At 35.4% G+C, this 18,301-nt stretch overlaps 4 protein-coding genes across 4 annotated transcripts; 2 read left to right on the forward strand and 2 right to left on the reverse strand.

Moving 5' to 3' along the window:
• The first annotated feature begins 2,037 nt into the window (after positions 1 to 2,037).
• LOC110877063 (CDT1-like protein a, chloroplastic) lies at positions 2,038 to 7,871 on the forward strand. Its single transcript, XM_022125222.2, has 8 exons — positions 2,038 to 2,181; positions 4,441 to 4,651; positions 4,791 to 5,006; positions 5,505 to 5,624; positions 5,751 to 5,976; positions 6,655 to 7,107; positions 7,238 to 7,313; positions 7,669 to 7,871. Exons 2-7 carry the CDS (start codon positions 4,443 to 4,445, stop codon positions 7,241 to 7,243), a joined length of 1,230 nt encoding a protein of 409 aa, XP_021980914.1. The 5' UTR covers positions 2,038 to 2,181; positions 4,441 to 4,442; the 3' UTR covers positions 7,244 to 7,313; positions 7,669 to 7,871.
• Positions 7,872 to 9,112: 1,241 nt separating this feature from the next.
• Positions 9,113 to 11,295, forward strand: LOC110877062 (60S ribosomal protein L21-1). Its single transcript, XM_022125221.2, has 2 exons — positions 9,113 to 9,404; positions 10,894 to 11,295. Exons 1-2 carry the CDS (start codon positions 9,168 to 9,170, stop codon positions 11,149 to 11,151), a joined length of 495 nt encoding a protein of 164 aa, XP_021980913.1. The 5' UTR covers positions 9,113 to 9,167; the 3' UTR covers positions 11,152 to 11,295.
• Positions 11,296 to 13,933: 2,638 nt separating this feature from the next.
• LOC110875180 lies at positions 13,934 to 15,470 on the reverse strand. Its single transcript, XM_022123379.2, has 3 exons — positions 15,373 to 15,470; positions 15,036 to 15,285; positions 13,934 to 14,902 (listed from the first exon to the last, which is right to left on the reverse strand). Exons 2-3 carry the CDS (start codon positions 15,208 to 15,210, stop codon positions 14,025 to 14,027), a joined length of 1,053 nt encoding a protein of 350 aa, XP_021979071.1. The 5' UTR covers positions 15,211 to 15,285; positions 15,373 to 15,470; the 3' UTR covers positions 13,934 to 14,024.
• A 924-nt stretch (positions 15,471 to 16,394) lies between these two features.
• Positions 16,395 to 18,112, reverse strand: LOC118485641. The gene is made up of 2 exons (XM_035981984.1): positions 17,750 to 18,112; positions 16,395 to 17,621 (listed from the first exon to the last, which is right to left on the reverse strand). The coding sequence occupies exons 1-2, from the start codon at positions 17,847 to 17,849 to the stop codon at positions 17,065 to 17,067; spliced, it is 657 nt and encodes a 218-aa protein (XP_035837877.1). The 5' UTR covers positions 17,850 to 18,112; the 3' UTR covers positions 16,395 to 17,064.
• Positions 18,113 to 18,301: the final 189 nt, after the last annotated feature.

Consider the following 18,301-nt stretch of genomic DNA (forward strand, 5'->3'; position numbering starts at 1 on the left):
TGTGGTCCTGTTGTGCTTTTGTTTGACCTCTAATATGGGTTCATGATCTAATCCGGTGATTTGAAGACACTGTTGTTGAATCGAATGGGATGGTTGATGTAATGTGGTCGTATTAGTAACAAATAGTAATTAATATAAATAAGTTTCCCGAGCCGGGGAAGCAATCCCGGGTAAAAACCTAGTATAATATAAATATGTTAAATGGGTCAACCCACCAACCTTATCGGGTTGACCTGAACCCCGCCCGTTAACCTAAACGAGTTTACGGGTTCAAGCTGAAACTGACCCGACACCGTTTAGACTAAATCTAAACCCGTGAATCTCGTGTTAAGTTCGTGTCGTGTAGAAATTCATACCCCTATTTGACGTTAATAAGTTTCGTGTCTAAAAAAAAAAGGTTTCGTGTCTAAAACACGTAACACAATAACACCATAGAGGTGTTTATAATTTTAAGAGAAAAATGCTCGGATAATCCCTGTGGTTTGCCTATTTTTCACCTTTAGTCCCTAACTTTCTAAAATTACACCTATAGTCCCCAAGTTTTTGAATTTCGTTCCCGGATAGTCCCTGGCATGGATGGGGGTTAGTTTTTGGTGTTAGGTGCATGTGAAATGACAAAAATACCCTTACTATCAAATTAATAACTAAAAATTAAAAGAAATTTAATTAATTTACAATAATTTATGTGGGACCCACCACCCACCCTACCTACTTCATCTTACACAACACCATCATCTACCCCCCCCCCCCCCCCCAAACTCACCGTAGCTACCACTGCCACAACCATGTTGTAAAATCTTTGATCTATATACAACAGGTGTTCTTCATATGTTGTTGAAGATTAAAATGGAGATCATCTTTCGCTGCTATTCTGCTTCTTCCCTAAGGTATTTATCAAAATGATTATTTTTATTGTATCATAGAAAGGAAAGGATTAAAGCAAAAGTGATACCTGATCGAGAATAATGTTATGAGATGAGCGACTTTGAGCATGAGATCGGAACTGTTTACACAAATTGATGTATGGAAGCACTTGAAAATGTTGGTTTGAGGTGATAATTTGGTGTGTTTGATGCAATAGATGATCATCGACTATAACATCTTTCATCAGATGAAGCAGTTTATCGTGATTGATGGAATCATAAGCTTTTTGAACATCAACGACAACCATATACATGCGAGGCAACGTGTCGGATCTGTTTACTCGAGATATAAAATTCCTAAAGTTTCTGTGCACGTCATTATAACTGAACACTAACGAACCTAATTTTCAGGAGCTTTACTTTGCACATCTTTTAAGGTGGCATGTAGATCCTGAAGAACGACATTTACGACCTTGAATTCCTTAATAGCATGTGAAATTTGCAGTCGCGATGACGATTTAAGATTAGCCAGTGGTCGTATTACATTAGCTTTTGGCCAGAATCTAACCCTAGAGAAACCAAATCTTCTGAAACTCACTATTTGTTTAACAGAAGTCACCTTTACCAACCTGCTGTATATAGATCAAAGATTTTACCAGCAAAATGTTGGTTTACCATGAGGAAGCATTTTTTCTTCATTACTCTGCTCATTCTACTTTGGACACATGGAAACTACCTAACTGGTTCCATTTTTAGACAAGATAACCAAATATTCAGCGGTGAAGATGGCGGCGGTGGTGATGGCGGGGATGCTTGTGGCAGTGGTGGTGGTTGAAGGTGGAGATGGTGGTGTGGAGTGGGGAAGATGAAGTGGGTGGTGGGTCCCACATAATTGTAAAATATTATTATATTTCTTTTAACTTTTTAGTTATTAATTTGACAGTAAGAGTATTTTTGTCATTTCACTTACATCTAACACCAAAAACTAACCCCCATCAACGCCAGGGACTATCCGGGAACAAAATTCAAAAATTTGGGGACTATAGGTGTAATTTTAGAAAGTTAGGGACTAAAGGTGAAAAATGAACAAACCACAGGGACTATCCGATCATTTTTCTCTAATTTTAAATTAAGAAAAAAATATGTGTGGGAACATGTGGAGTTATACCCAAATTTGAAAATTGAAATCCACTCACTACTTTCACAGTTTCACGCTCTAAACCCTCCCTCCCATTCCCCTTATTTCTTCATCTTATCTTCCACCTTCAATTCAACATTCCCTTTCATCTAAATACATTTTCAACCTTCAAATTCACAGGTTCGTACATCGTTTACCCATTTTATCTAATCATATTTACTCGCAACTATTATACATTCATCTAGGTTTTTCCAACATTTCAATCGATCTGTCCATCCACGCATTTGAAGTACGATTGTTAGTGTGGATCATCATACGTTTGTTACTAGATCTTTATTGTTAACAAGTCTGTATTTTGTTGCTAAAAGTTAAACTTAAAACCCTAAATCTGTGTGGAAAAGAGCTTTGCGTTGTTCAGTTTTTGTAATTGTTGTTGAGATTATTGTGTTTGGCAATGTTTTATTGGAAAAACAACTGAAAAAATGTGTATTTGAAGGTAGAAGTGATGATGTTTTGTTATTTGTTTTTAGTAGATATACATAATTTAGAGATAATATTAAACCTACCTAAGACAATTACAAATAATTATAAGCTAATATAATTGTCTAAAGTATGTATATCTATTAGTTTTACTGCTTTTAATTCGGTTTGAAAGTGAGATATTATTGTACTGAGTGGAACTTTGGTGCTCAATAAATTTGAAACATTTTGTGATAAGTTTGTAAAATGGATGAAGTTAGGGTTTACATGGAAATGAAGGTATATGTTAAAGATGCTTAAAGACGGTTGGTTCTGCAGAAGCTTTTTATAAAAATCTTACGTAGTAGGAGTTTTTTTAGTCTTCATAAGTTTATTTGTTTTACGAAAGTTGCATTTTGTATATTTTGATGACCTCATGCTCTTGGTTTTAAAATGCGTGCATCAGGAGCGCATAATGCACGCATCACATGATGCGGTCTGATGTGGCGCCTTATACAGTTGACAGATATCTGAACAAATTAGACCATCGATTGAACAAATCTGACTATAGATGATGAATTTATCTTATATATTAGTGTTTAAAGGTTGACAAGTTGAAATATTAGCTATGATATTTTTTAATAAAGAATGCCTCGCGTACGTGATGCGTGCACTTCGTGCATTGCGCATCACACATCGGCTTTTGGGATCAAAACACATCAAATCGCTACACGCTTTTTAAAACCAAGCTCATGCTTTCACTTAAGTATCTCTTACTCTAGTATTGTTCAAATAATGATATGAATTTATGTGGAAAAAAAGCATGATATCATGCAATTTTGGTAAGCGTTGTTCAGAATATTGTGTTTAACAATATCCTTTCACAATTTGTATTAAGTTTAAAATTGAAGAAATTAAGGTTTGCTTGGAAATGAAGGGTTATGTTATGTTAGGCTAAACACTGCTTTGCATTGCTCATTAGCATATAGTAGAATTAAACCGTTTTAAAAGTTTAAGCGCACTTCAATTCAGAAACATTTTATAAAAGTCTTAAATAGTAGCAGCATTCTGATCCTTATATTGGATCCTTGGTTTTAAAAAGCAAGAGGCGCACAAAAGCGACAAGGTCTAAAACCAAGGTGCAAAGCGCAAAAGCGGTATGCTTTTCGTACCTGAGGCACAAGCTAATTATGTATATTTTTAATATATCCCATTGGTTTTTAGCTTTTCCCTACCCAAAATATAGCTATAAGCAAGGTTTTTGTATGATTTTAACTAAATGTACAAGCCAAAAAACCCAAGGTACGACAGTTAGATGCATAAAAACGCCTCAGGTACAAGAGGTGCGCGCCTCAGGCCAAGAAAGCCCAGAAAAATCCCAAAAAAGTGCGCCTTTTTGGGGCTTCTTGTAATTACTCTAGGCGCTGAGCAAAAAAGCCACAGGGTGTGCGCTTTGTTGCGCCTCGCGCTTAAGCGCTTGAGGCGCGCTTTTTAAAACTAATTTGATCTATTTCACAAGTATTGCATTTTATATATTTTGATTACCTTATGCTTTCACTCAATTATTTCTTACCTTACGGTTAAACAGCAAATTTATTAATCATTAGAAGATCACTAATTGTTGTTTTTTTTTTTACCATGGGAATTAGCCATAGATAACTAGATAGCTAATCAACAATAACACTAAAGAATTTTTATACAAACTATATATTATACATTAAAACAAAATTACAAATTAGTTTGCCTTGTATATGCTTTCTTTTGTTTAACTATTCACTTTATAATGATACAACTTTTGGGGTTATGTGGGTAATATGCTTGTTTTCTAGAATACACTTAATTGGAAATTGTGTTCTCGTGTACGCAGTTATCTTATTTAATCTAAGCTTTTATTTTATTTGAACCATTTAAGTAGTTGGTTATATTTTCCAGCTTTCTTCTTGTGTAAATTTTATTGTTTTTTTTTTTTTTTTTAAACAGGCATGGATCAAAAACAGCACGAGGTTGAACAAACGGTCAACATTTTACCCGCGGCTCAAAAATCATGCTCAGAATTTTCGACTCCAACAAAAAAACCGTATATTCATGAGACCCCAAGCTTTGACGTTGGTTTGGTCACACCGACACCTCAGAAGACCGAAGAGACTGTGAACAACAGGTGCAAAAAAGAAAATGCTAAATCTTCAGAGAAGTAAGTCTTTCATTACACACATTATGCTTTGAATGATTTAACCTTTAGTTGGCAAAATGAACAGGTGTTAACTACTTAACTGTTAAATATGCTTAGAATTATATATTTTTTGTAAATAAATTTAATTATTGTTTTTTAGGCAAGCCATGGATCAAAATCCGTACGAGGTTGAAGAAGATGCAGATATTTTACCTGTGGCTCATAAATCATGCTCAGAATTATTTAGCCCAACAAAAAAACCACAAATTCATGAAATTTCGCATTTAGATTCTGGTTCGGTGTCTCCGACACTGGAGAAGACAGAAGAGACTGTGAATGACAGTTGCAAAAAGGAACCTGCTGAACTCCCTGAGAAGTGAGTTTCTCATTACACACGTTATGCTTTGAATGATTTACCAGCAGGTCAATTATGATTTGAGATATATGTTTTCATAAATAAATTTTAGTTATTTGAAGAAATTGTTTTGGAGCTTTTACTTGAAGAAATTGTTTTAGACCCCTTTTTAAGGTAGTTATTCTATTAGAGAAAAACTCTAGTGGACCCACCAATAAGCAAATGAGTTGAATATGCCACCTTTAAATTGTACGTAATCATATTTGTCACATAAGCTAGTAATTAATGTGAGTGTTTAAGTGTATGATTACACGTATTATATGTTTTTAAAAGTTTATAATTATTTGAATAAGTTGATTAAGGAGGTTGTATACATTAATATGCTATATTTTTTTTTTTCACTTTGCCTGTTTGTTCTGTTAGGCCGTTAAAGATAAAATATAATTCTAATCTTATCATTCATAAACAAAACATAACCAGAAAATCTAAAACTACAATATTTGTTCTTGTTTATATCAGGTACAAGCTTCTTTCTGAGCTTTTTGACCGTATGACTACTTCATTAAGGCTGCTTAATCTGCGTAAACAGTTGCCCAGTTTTCAGAATATACGTCGTGTAGTGGAAGCACTTACATTGAGGTAACTAAAAATTGAAACTCGTTTTATTTTATTTTTATCATAATCTATACATATCTGTGTGTATATATATATATAATATATATATATAAACTGATTACTAAACTTTTATATGCTTTTCATTTTCAGGAAGTTTTCTTACAAAAATCTTGCACAGATAAAGTTCATTCTTCCTGAGGCCGTTCAGACCGATAAGATTTTATTACACAACAAAAAGACTTTGTGCATGGAACCAGACATTAAAGTTACATTGCTCTTTGATGTCGTTGAAGGTCACAATGAACACTCCGATTATATCGCTCTTTCTCGTCTAGTTTCAACTAGACTTTTCAAAATTTTCAATGAACATTCAGAGGTAATTCTTTCTCTTTATATATGTGTGTATGATATGTATATGTATAATAGTTAATGGAGTAAAATGCCATTTTCGTCTCTTGAGTTTTGGCCAGTTTGCAACTTCCGTCCAAAGGTTTGTTTTTCTGCATCTGGATTCAAAGGGTTTGAAATCTTGCCATTTTCATTTGGCTCGTTAACTCCGTCCATTTTCTCTGTTAGGTCAGGGGCATTTCTGTCTTTTTTGTTAACTTAAAGTCAGGGGATTTAACTTTTTTAGTAAGGGTGTTTTAAATGCATGTAGATAAAGTGAAAAAGACCGAATTGCCCTTTATGTTAAGAAAAAAGACGGAAATACCTTTGCCTTGACGGAGAAATATGGATGGAGTTAACGAGTTGGATGAAAATGGCAAGATTTCAAACCTTTTGGATCCAGATGCGGATAAACAAACCGGACTAAAGTCGCAAAACTGGCCAAACCTCAGGGACGAAAATGGCATTTCACACTTTTTATTGTATGTGGACAATAATTTAGTGATGTAATAATATTGTTTTTGTAACAATAATTAACAAATTAGTTATTGTGGTCAACATATAATCTTTTTAACCATGTTTTGACCCGTATAACAAACTTTGTGTTATAACTAAAATCCATTTTTCTACATTTACATGTTATGCTTACAATTCATAACTGAAACAGGATTATGATGTGCCTGAGGCTGAACTACCAGAGCCATTTAACCGAAAAGAAATTACTATTTCTGCAAACCCGTTACCCATGAACTCATCAGTCCGAATACTACCAAATGTTGATGAAACCGAGCCACTTAACGCTTCTCACTTGCCTCCGTCTTTTAAAAGACGCTTCTCAGCAATTCCGTCTGTGAAACAAGAAACGGCTCTCGAGGTTGCTAACGAAAACACGCCGATGAAAAATCCGTTAGTGATTAACGAGTTAAATATCGAAACACCGGATTTGTCAACTCCGAAGAGATCAGTGGGTACTGAGGATAACAAGCCTAAGAGCATGGTTAATTTGAAAACAATGGGAAGCAGTTTATTTGCAAAACGGATCCTTGATTTTTCAAAAGTTGATGAAGAAAACGCGTTTTTGGATGTAAACGTCGTTTCTGATAGTGGTCCTTCCGCAAAGGTACATTTTCATAACTGTTTTAACGTATGATATTGATTTAACAGCGCACAAATAACGTCATGTTGTTTCTTGAATCTTGATGCTCACATTTTTGTTCACAAGTTAACTGTTTTTTTTTTGCATTTTACAGAATTAACAAAAACGTTAGTTTGAAGTCGATCACTCACTGAAAAGCTCATGTAACTACACAGACTAACTTTCTCAAGGTTAGTCTTCTTTGTTAGCAATTTTTTTAATAGCAACTATTTACCAAATCAACAGTTTTGACTTTTGAATGTCGTTATTGTCATTTTGCGCATTTTACGCGCCATTTCAATGTTAGTTTAAACTTTAAGTAACAAGTAAGTATCTAACATTTAAATGAAAGTAATATTTTTTTACAAAAATTACTGTTTTTGAAAATTTATAGAAAGTTTTTGCTATTTATACGATTTTTGTAGTTGGTTGCCACAGTTACGAATCTGGACTCTGGGAATGGGTTAAAATGGGTAATATGATGTTGTATAAAACGCTTTATTCGTTTATATCTCCATCTTTTACTCGTGTTTGATTTTTGAACAGGTGTCGATTAATGGTGGTCGGATTTCAGTTTTAAGCTGCCCGATTGTGGGTTTTATTAACTTTAAGAACTCATAGGAAAGCTTTTATGGATTTAAGATGTTATGTTTTTTGGAGTTCATGCTTGGATTAAGTTTAATTATTGAAGGATGTTTTTGTTTTTGTTGAAGATTGTTGCTAATATTTAAAGGTTTATTTTGCCAAAAGATAGTAAAGTTATATATGTTTTCGTCATCAACAAACTATATGTTTTTTTATCGTATCTTTTAGTTTACATGCTATAAATCTGGAACTAGAAAATAATGTTAGACACATAGCATGTATTGTAGATTTGTAGTGTTTAGTTAAAGTTGTAGTAAACTCACTTTAGCCCACTAAACTTTACAACCTAAGCTTAACTGAGTTGTGAGTTTCACTATCATTTATTTACCACTCTTTCTTTTAGGAATGATGGATATTAATAATCCCAACTATTAGCTGTTTGTCGGTAACGGTCTCAACTTAAAAAATAACCAGTGGTGGTCCCAACTTTTCAGATATAGTAAACCAATGGACCTTTACTAAACCAAAAAGGATAAGGGAACCAGCGTTGGTTATTTTTGAAGTTGGGATCGTTACTGGTCAACAGCTAATAGTAGAATTATTAAAATTCATTATTTCTTTCTTTTAACATGTGTGTAAATTGTAAAATAAGAAAATAAATAATAAACAAGCATAATTCATTTGTAAAGTTGCTTTAACTTTTTAGACATAGGTGACACAATCGGAGTTATAAGCTTAGTTTGTTTGGTATTAAATGAAAATAAATAAATAAATTTCATCATTATATTTCACGAAAAATTTTGGTTTACAAGAGTTTGGATTCGAGTTTTAAAACGGGTCGGATTTTTTTTTTTCCTAATACCCAATTTGACTGATGTTACAAATTTATGAAATCATAGAACTTATGGTAACCCATAATTCAAGGATACGATCCACAAGAAAAAAACACATTAAAGAATAACAAGTAGACATATATAGAGGTGCACAAGATAACTGATTAATAAACCAATTTAGGAATAACCGGTAAGTGGTTATTTTTAACCGTATGTTAGCAACCTGTTATAAGTATTTAGTATAGAAACTGATTATTAATCGGTTTTTTTAACCAATAGACCAGTTAATCGAAAAAAAAAAAAAAACCCTAAAAATTCAGAAAAATGGCAAAAAACCCGATTAAATAACCAAACCGATTAAAGTAGTTAAGCGGACCAATTAAAAGAATAACATGTTAATTTACCCAAAAAAAAAAAAAAAAAAAGAATAACATGTTAAAGTCAAAAAGTTAAATTAATCGGTTAATCGAACCAGAACCGGTGTATCCACTAGGCCCAAATTAAATGGGCTTCAAACCCACGTAAACATGAATCAGAAACCCTAACCAAACCCTTTAAAACCAAGACATCTAGGGTTTTCATCCTTTTGCTGCATACTCACAAACCGATCGAAACCGTGAGGAAAAGATGCCGGCCGGACATGGATTAAGGTCACGAACAAGAGATCTGTTCGCTAGAGGGTTCAGGAAGAAGGGTACCATTCATCTTTCAACTTATCTCAGAACCTACCACGTCGGAGATTATGTCGATGTTAAGGTGAACGGAGCCGTGCACAAAGGTATGCCGCATAAGTTCTACCATGGCCGTACCGGTCAGGTCTGGAACGTTACAAAGAGAGCTATTGGTGTTGAGATGAACAAGCAGGTTAAAGTTATATTATTTTTTGGTTATAAATTATTTTGTTTATGTTTTAGTAGCTGCTTTGGTCATGGTATGAAAGTTTTGAGCTAGTGATGTTATGGCATTTAGGTTTTTGTAGAAATGATTGGATGAATTGTTCTTTTGTTAGTCTGGATGAAGAGTTGGGTGTTTGATTTGTGTGTATTCATAAGTGAAGCTAACAATATTGGTGTGAAATATCGGTCAGAATAACCTATATCTCAAATATCATTCGTTGACAACAGATATCCGATATTTTACCGTATTAACTGCATAGGTCAATAGTGAGCGTAGCGAGCGTTATAGCTACGGTTTATTTTTCTAATATAGAGTTAAATTGCCAGTTTAGTTTAAAGATTTCATTTTTCGCATGTGGGTCCAAAAAGGTTTCACCATTGCCATTTTAGTCCACTGGGTTAACTTTATTCATTTTTTCTCTTAACAAGAAGGGCAATTCGGTCATTTTATACGGCTGAATTGCCCTTCTAGTTAACAGAATTACATATAAAATGACTGAATTGCCCTTTTCGTTAAAAGAAAAAATTATTGATGAAGCTAACCTAGTGGACTAAAATGTCAACGGTGAAACCTTTTTGGACCCACATGTGAAAAATGAAACCTTTGGACTAAACTGGCAAAATGGCCCAAACCACAGGGACTATAATGACATTTAACTCTTTAATATAAATAGCAACTAGTATTATATATATAAAATAGCTGGATTTTAGGTTTTTGTTAAATATATATGTAAAATAACTTATGTACCAGGGTATTTTGATATAATATACATATAAATTGTAAAAAAATTATAGTATATCGCTATTTATAAAATAGCACCCGCTTTTTATTGCTCCTCCCTATGTTTAGGTTAAGTTTGATTTTTTAATCTTTGGTAGTTTAAGATGTATAAAGCTCATTTCAGCTTTGTTATTCATAGTTTATATTATGACATTTGCTTGAGTCACTAATTTTTAAGCTGGTTAAATACTTTTTGCATGTGTTCTGGTCTTTGAGTTTTGAAGATACTATATGAGATCCCAGTTTTTTAAATAATATATTGCCTTTTGTATGGTTTTTAGCTGTTGAAAGTCACTCAAAAGATTTTCCTATACATAATTATAGTATATCAAAGTTATGCTTTTATCTCTAAATTGATTATTACTTTATTAGACTATTCAACCACACAAAAAACATCCTCATTCATTTTTTAGTGATTAAAAATAAAACTTGTTATTTATGGGAAGTCTTTTTCATCATATAAAGTATTGCTAATGCTAAAACACTTCTATCGATCTGATTCAGCTCAACACTAGTTTCTTTAGTGAAAATCGTTGAGTTTATTTATTTTTATCGCTTAGACAGATACACGAATTTGGAAGTGTCTCTTTCTAAACCATGCTGTATACGGTGTTTTGTATGTGTATGATAATAATTTTAAAAAAGTTTTCTAGTATTTATATATTTAGTTATGCAGGTTGGCAACAGAATCATCAAGAAAAGAATCCATGTGCGCATTGAGCACGTGATGCCATCCAGGTGCACCGAAGAGTTCAAGCAAAGGGTGAAGAAGAATGATCAACTAAAAGCCGAAGCCAAGGCTAAGGGTGTCGTCATCAGTACCAAAAGACAACCTTTGGGACCCAAACCAGGATTTATGGTTGAAGGAACAACTCTAGAGACCGTTACTCCTATTCCGTACGATGTTGTCAACGATCTCAAGGGTGGATACTAGGTTACATTATTTCGCTATTTGTGTTCATTTTTGTTCTTACATTTTGAAACACTAGAACTGTTGAGTTGCGTTTTGTTTACCATCTATAATCCATCCAGACTCTTATGGTCGAGTTTTTGTGTTATTTATATTTTAGTTTGATTACTGCAGTTTTGCAACTAAAGTTTATGATATTGCCACATGACTTGAGTTGGGCATTATCACATAACCACAACATGTCTGATATTCTGAATCCTCATTACTAATGGAATCAAAATGATCTTTTAATTGATATGAAGATTCTTTCGATTGGCTAGAATTCCTTACTTGAACGAAACTAGATCTTGTGGAATCATATTGCAAGGTAGGTTTAGGAGTAGGCTTGTAAATGAACCGAACGAACACGAACAAAGCCTTGTTCGTGTTCGTTCGTTAAGGAAATAAACGTGTTCATGAACACTTAACGAACAAGATTTTATGTTCATGTCTGTTCACTAGGGAAATGAGCGTGTTCACGAATGGTTCACGAAGACAAAGGAACACATATAAATTCGCAAACATTGTGATGGCTAAAGGTGGATGGCGGACAGGGCTGTGATAGAACTTGAATCCCTAATCGTCGAAGGAAGGTCGATCGTATTCGTCGATATAAATAAAGAGAAAGGAAAGGGGAAAAATGCATAAACAAGATAGAAATTGGGTTTACTAGTTTAATTGTTAGGGTAATGAAATAAATAAAATATGAAAGTACAAAAATCTTTAATTAAAACAAAACAAACGAACATGAATAAATATAAACGAATGTTCAAGAACACATTCACGTACACATTACCGAACATTCACGAACACAACTAAACGAACACTACATTTCTCTGTTCATGTTCATTCATGTAACTAGTTGAACGGAATTTTTTGTTCACGTTCATTCATTTATTAAACGAACGAACATAAACGAACTTCTCGCCGCCCGGGTCACGAATTGTTTGCTGAAAGTTCGGTTAGTAGTTATTTTTCCTAAAAAACACATAATTGTAGCATTATTAAACCTTTAAAAATACTTATATATATATTGTTTTATAAAACTTAGAGTGAACTACTCAAATGGTACTTGAGGTTTGGTCACTTTTGACACTTTATTCCAAAACTCAAACCTTTTAAATCTGGGTTCCCGTGGTTTCAATTTTGTTGCCATTTTTATCCGAAATCAAAATCTGGTCAGATTTTTTAGTTAACATCCACTTTTTTTGTTTTTTCCTCCATTTTAATTAAGGACAAAATGGCCAGATATTTTTTTTAATTTGTTATAATAAAACGTTAAAAGTCCATTTTGCCCTTTATTAAAAGAGAGGAAAAAGACAAAAAAACTGGACGTCAACTGAAAATCTGACCAGATTTTGATTTTGGATGAAAATAACAACAAAATTAAAACCACATAAATCCAGATACAAAAGTTTAAATTTTGGACTAAAGTAGAAAAATGAGAAAAATGCCCGGATAGTCCCTGTGGTTTCACCTTTTTTCACCTATAGTCCCCAAGTTTCTAAAACTACCTGAATAGTCCCCAAGTTTTCGATTTTTGTTCCCGGATAGTCCCTGGGTCTAACTTCAGTTACTTTTCTCTGTTAAGTGACCCCACGTGCATATCACGTGAGGGGTATTTTGGTCAGTTTACATTCATTGTTTTCTCTGCCTATTAAATAACACCCTTTTTCCCACAAACCTAACCACCAACAGCATCGATTCCATCGTCTTCTCCATTGTTCATCTTCCTCAGCAGCCTCGAATCCATCATCGTCATGGTTCTCTGCAATTGTGGCCAAGATGCAATCATAGTTACGTCATGGACTGATCTCAACCCTGGTCGCCGATTCTACTCCTGTCCAACCATGGTAATGTATACTATTAGCGATTTTAATAGTCTAGGGCTTAAAAGGTTTGATCCTTTCGTCTTTCTCTGTAGAATCCCAACTGTGGAAGATTCATAGGGTGGGTGGACCCACCAATGTGCAGTCGTGCAGTGGCAATTATTCCAGGGCTTCTAAGACACAGAAACCAAGTTGATGTTGAGTTAGCCAAGATGCGGGAAAAGAATCGGCTGAAGAACAAGATTATTACGGTTCTTTTGATAGTTTTAGGGTTTGTGTTTTGGATATATGTTAAGGCTTGAATGCATTTGTATGGATATTGTAATGTGTTAAATGTTAAGGATGTTGTAATGTTTTTGAAAATCTGATGTATGGATAACATTCAATGAAGTTGGTTGTTTTGGTGAAATATGGTTAGCATTCAATGTCTTAAATGTTGGAAAACTGTGTTTGGTGAAATATGGTTAGCATTCAATGACCAGCAGGTTGTTTGGAAGTAACTATGTATTGTGCAAAGTGTATTGTGCAAACATATTGGTCGAATCTTATGCGAAACGAAATTGTGCAAAACATATTGGTCGAATCTTATGCGAAACGAAATTGTGTATGAACCTGTTCCTACAAAATGCACATTGCACAAATGACATTGTGCATGAGTTGTTCCTATAAATGAACATAATAACATGTTCCTGCAAAATGTACATTGCACATACGACATTGTGCATGACCTGTACATGACATGTCCAAACTTTAAACCACAAACATGAGCTGCAAATGAACACAATAACCTGTACATGACTTGTCCAAACTTTAAACCACAAACATGAAAGTAAAACAGAAAATACTACAAACCATAAACTTTAAACGACTGAACATTAAACATCCAACCATACATGATAATTGTCATAGTGTTTTAATAAGCTAAAGAGACACAAAAGACTGCATAACTGTTTTAAGACAACCCAAAAGAACCATAACCCTTAAGACAACCCAAAAACCATAACCCGACAACCCGAAGAACCATAACCCTTAAACAGTTGGAGCTCCCTCACCAGCCTCAGTAGGTTGATTACCATCTTTCTTCTTCTTACCTTTCTTCCCTTTCTTCGGCCCGACAACTGTTTTGGTCCTTCCACAAGTTCTTTGGTTGTGGCCCTTTTCACCACACTTCTGGCACTTCACGGACTTCCATTTTCTTGTGAATTTGCCACCAACCACAGCCTGCTCGTTATCAGCTTCAGCAGCCCTGTTTCTCTTGTTTCTTGCTTGTGAAGCCCTTTCAACTTCATCCTGCAACTCCACAGCATCCTTCCTTCTTTTCTTCTTAGGTCTGCCGATAGGTGTGTGGTGTAGAGGTGGGGTTAGGTTGGTTGGAACCTGTGATTTTGGCCATAATTCTCTACCATTAATGGGACCAATGGTATGACTGTAAACCCTCTTCCATGTTTCAAGATAATAACATTCATTAACCCATGATTCTGGGGGTCCAACCTCTTGGCCATTCATTGCCATGTCCCAATTGACAGCCACAGCATGCCTACAAGGGATTCCTGAAACTTCCCATTCTCTACAAGTGCAAACCCTATCCACAACATCCACAACATACTGTTTATGTGTTGCAGCACCATCCACTGTGACCTTACCACTGACTTGATACTTTGTCCCACCACTCCACCTAACATTATAATTTGCAGCTAATTTCTTTGTGTTTTCAAAGATCTTTGCAACTCTAGGAGTAAGTGGACCATTTGTCTGCCGAATCTTCCTGATGACATTCACTATCCTCTGCATTAGATACTCTCTGACAAACTCCAAAGCAGAAATTATAGGCTTGTCTCGACCATTGACTGTCCTTGCATTCAAGACTTCACACATGTTGTTCAGCACCACATCAGATTGTGCCCTACCTGTATATCAAATTGCCAAACTGAATGATCAATAAACAGACATAAACAGCATTAAACAGCAGAAACATCAATAAACAACAGAAACATCAATAAACAGGTTAAACAGCAGTTATAAGTTTTGGTATGCATATACCTGTAAAATGAGACCTGCTCCAGTGAATGGGTGGAATACTTGCCAACCAATTATAAGCTTCAATGTTGTACAACCTCAACTCCTCCATTTTTGCTTCAAAATCTGGAACTGTATAAGCTTTGGATGCATTTTGAAGACAATCCTTGAAGGCATCTCCTCTCCATTGAAGTTTCATGTTCTACCAAATATGCCTTGCACAAAATCTATGCTCAGCTGCTGGAAATACCTGACTTATGGCTGGTATTATTCCCTGTTTCATCACATTTCAAACATTAATCATACAAAAAACAGACTTATGCTAATTGCTGAATGACTCTTGCTGAATTTAATACCATACCTTTTGCCTGTCAGAAATGAAGGTGAAATTTGCATTATCTGGAAGATCCAAGTCATCTTTAATACACTGTAGGAACCAGACAAATGTAAATCCTCTTGAAGATCCTTGTGGGTGCATGTGGGTTACACTCAGGCTCAACAACAAATTTAACTGTTGTACCTGGATTGGTCCTGTGCAGTTCCATGACATAGTCCCTGAGGCTTGCATACTGAACTTTGAAGTCCCCTTCAATCTTTTTGGTGGCCTTGAGCTTTGTCCTGAAAGCCTGTAATCAACTTAAAATTAGTCAATGGTTTATAATTAAAGAAAATAAACAGAAGCAGAAATTAGGGTTTATACCTTCATTTTTGTCACAGACAGCTCATACTTCCTCCCAAGCTCTTCTTGTAGCCTACTTACTGAAATATTAGGGTTGGCTGCAATCTGATTCATCACAAACTCTTGTTTAGCCAAGAAGGTAGAAGTGAAAGGCTGTATTTTTCTGGATGTGAGACACTTGTGATCCGGTTGGTAAGTCTTTACCACCCAAGTCTCATCTTCATCACTCAATCTAGACAAGTACAAAACCCAAGGACAATCAACACTATTTAACCTACCCTTCCTTTTATCATTGCATTCTACCAATCCCTTTTTAAACCCCTTTTTTGTCCCACTTGCAGAAGATTCCTTGCCTTTTTGGATACTAGGCCCACTTGCAGATTGTATATGGATACCAGGCCCATTTTGGCTGGGCCCAGTTTGATTTGGCCCACATGTGAATATTGGACATCTACCCTCACAAACCACCCTAATTCTTCTTTTATCATTTCTCAGAAAAGACAGTGACCTCCTTGTTTCAATTGCATGTTTGTTTATCTTGTCTTTTGCCGCTTTGGCTGTTGGAAACAACTGACCCACATAAAAGGTCACTTGGGATGTTGATTGTGCAACCCTCTTTTTCCTCCTCAACTCTCTTAATTTCAAACTTCTCCTAGTTTCGAAATCTTCCATTTCCTCATCAGTCAAACTGTCAAAAGACTCATAACTTAGATTTTCATCATCTAATAAGTCATCACTGGTATCCACATCATGGTTGCCAACAGACTCTACTTCAGCTCCCATAAACTCCACACCCCTGTCAACATTTGCATGGTAGTCCATCATGTCATACTCAGCCTCATCCATACTCTCTAACCCCTCTACAAAGTCACTGTCATCTGAATCATCACCCTCAGTTGATTCATCATCAGCCTCAGCACCATCACTTGCCTCAACACCCTCAACATGCTCAGACTCACCACCCTCAGCTTGCCTAGACTGACCAACCTCAGACTCACCACCCTCAGCTTGCTTAGACTGACCAACCTCAGACTCATCACCCTCAGCTTGCCTAGACACACCATCTATTGGAAAATCAGTTGAGAAATTTGCATTGTCAAAATCATAGCTAAAACTGTTATGGAACGATGCATTCTCCACACCTACATTAGCCTCTACACCACCTACATTAACCTCTACACCACCTACATTAACCTCTACACCACCTACATTGGCCTCTACACCACCTACATTGGCCTCTACACCACCTACATTGGCCTCTACACCACCTACATTAGCCTCTACATCTTCATTAGTTACACCTTCATTTACAACTTCATTACTTAACTTATCAACAGCCTCTACACCACCTGTGTTACCCTCTGCATTAACAGTCTATACACCACCTGTGTTACCCTCTTCAACATCAGTTACATCATTAATTACCTTATCAGCAGCCTCTGAACCTTCTACATCAGTTACATCTTTCCATTGAAGTAACAGATTTTTTGATACCCTAAGTTTCTTTCTTCTAGGCCTTTGAATGGTATTAACAGCACCCCCCTCATTCTCTAATTCTTGAATAACCACCTTCGACGATTGTGTCGGACTAAAGTAATTTTTAACCTTGGTTTCACCATGTTCTATAAACACCTTAATAAGTTTGTTTTTTGCAACATATTTGGCCAAAAGCCTAACATCACCATCATTACCTAAAGGACATAATCCAACATCTAAATCTAACTCAGGAATCTTAAAATGGTAATAGAACTTCACATCAGGAACATATAGTTGAAGATCTCTCACCATCCAATCGATTTCATGCACTAAAAATTCCTCAATGTTGCAGTAGTCAACATAAGCAGCTTTGCCAAAAGCGTATTTTCTTCCTGGTGACGGAGTAAACACACCACCATAAAGAAGTTTTATGCTGAAAAAGTTCTCAAAACCATCTGCACATACATTAAACTTACATTAGGGTATAAAATGACAGGGTTTTAACAGTTTATTTCTCTATATTGCATGTTGTTCAACCTGTAGCATTCTTGCACAATGAAGCTAGGGTTTTAACGATACTTACCGTAAACAGTCTCTGGTACAAACGGCTTCACATACTCAGAATTGGACCGGAAATTCCACTGACGGTTGTTGTTTGGATGTTGAGGATCGTCGTCCTTCATTTTCGTGGGAAGATTCTGATGATCAGATGATCGATCGATCAGATTTAGGGTTTACCTGGGGTGAAGAGATTAGGGGAAGATGATGAGCCGGATTCGACTAAGGGAGGGAGGGAAAACAACTGACAATGAGGGAGTAGGGGTGCAGGTATACTTTTATATGTTAGGCACAAGTAAACTGACCAAAATACCCCTCACGTGATATGCACGTGGGGTCACTTAACAGAGAAAAGTAACTGAAGTTAGACCCAGGGACTATCCGGGAACAAAAATCGAAAACTTGGGGACTATTCAGGTAGTTTTAGAAACTTGGGGACTATAGGTGAAAAAAGGTGAAACCACAGGGACTATCCGGGCATTTTTCTCTAGAAAAATTGAACAAACCTTTGGGAACATTTTGAAAGTTTACTCTGGAACTTATAATTGTTTTTTGTTATATTTATTTACCGCCAATA

The sequence above is a fragment of the Helianthus annuus genome, chromosome 13, assembly GCF_002127325.2.
Source record: "Helianthus annuus cultivar XRQ/B chromosome 13, HanXRQr2.0-SUNRISE, whole genome shotgun sequence".
NCBI classification, from domain to species: Eukaryota; Viridiplantae; Streptophyta; class Magnoliopsida; order Asterales; family Asteraceae; genus Helianthus; species Helianthus annuus.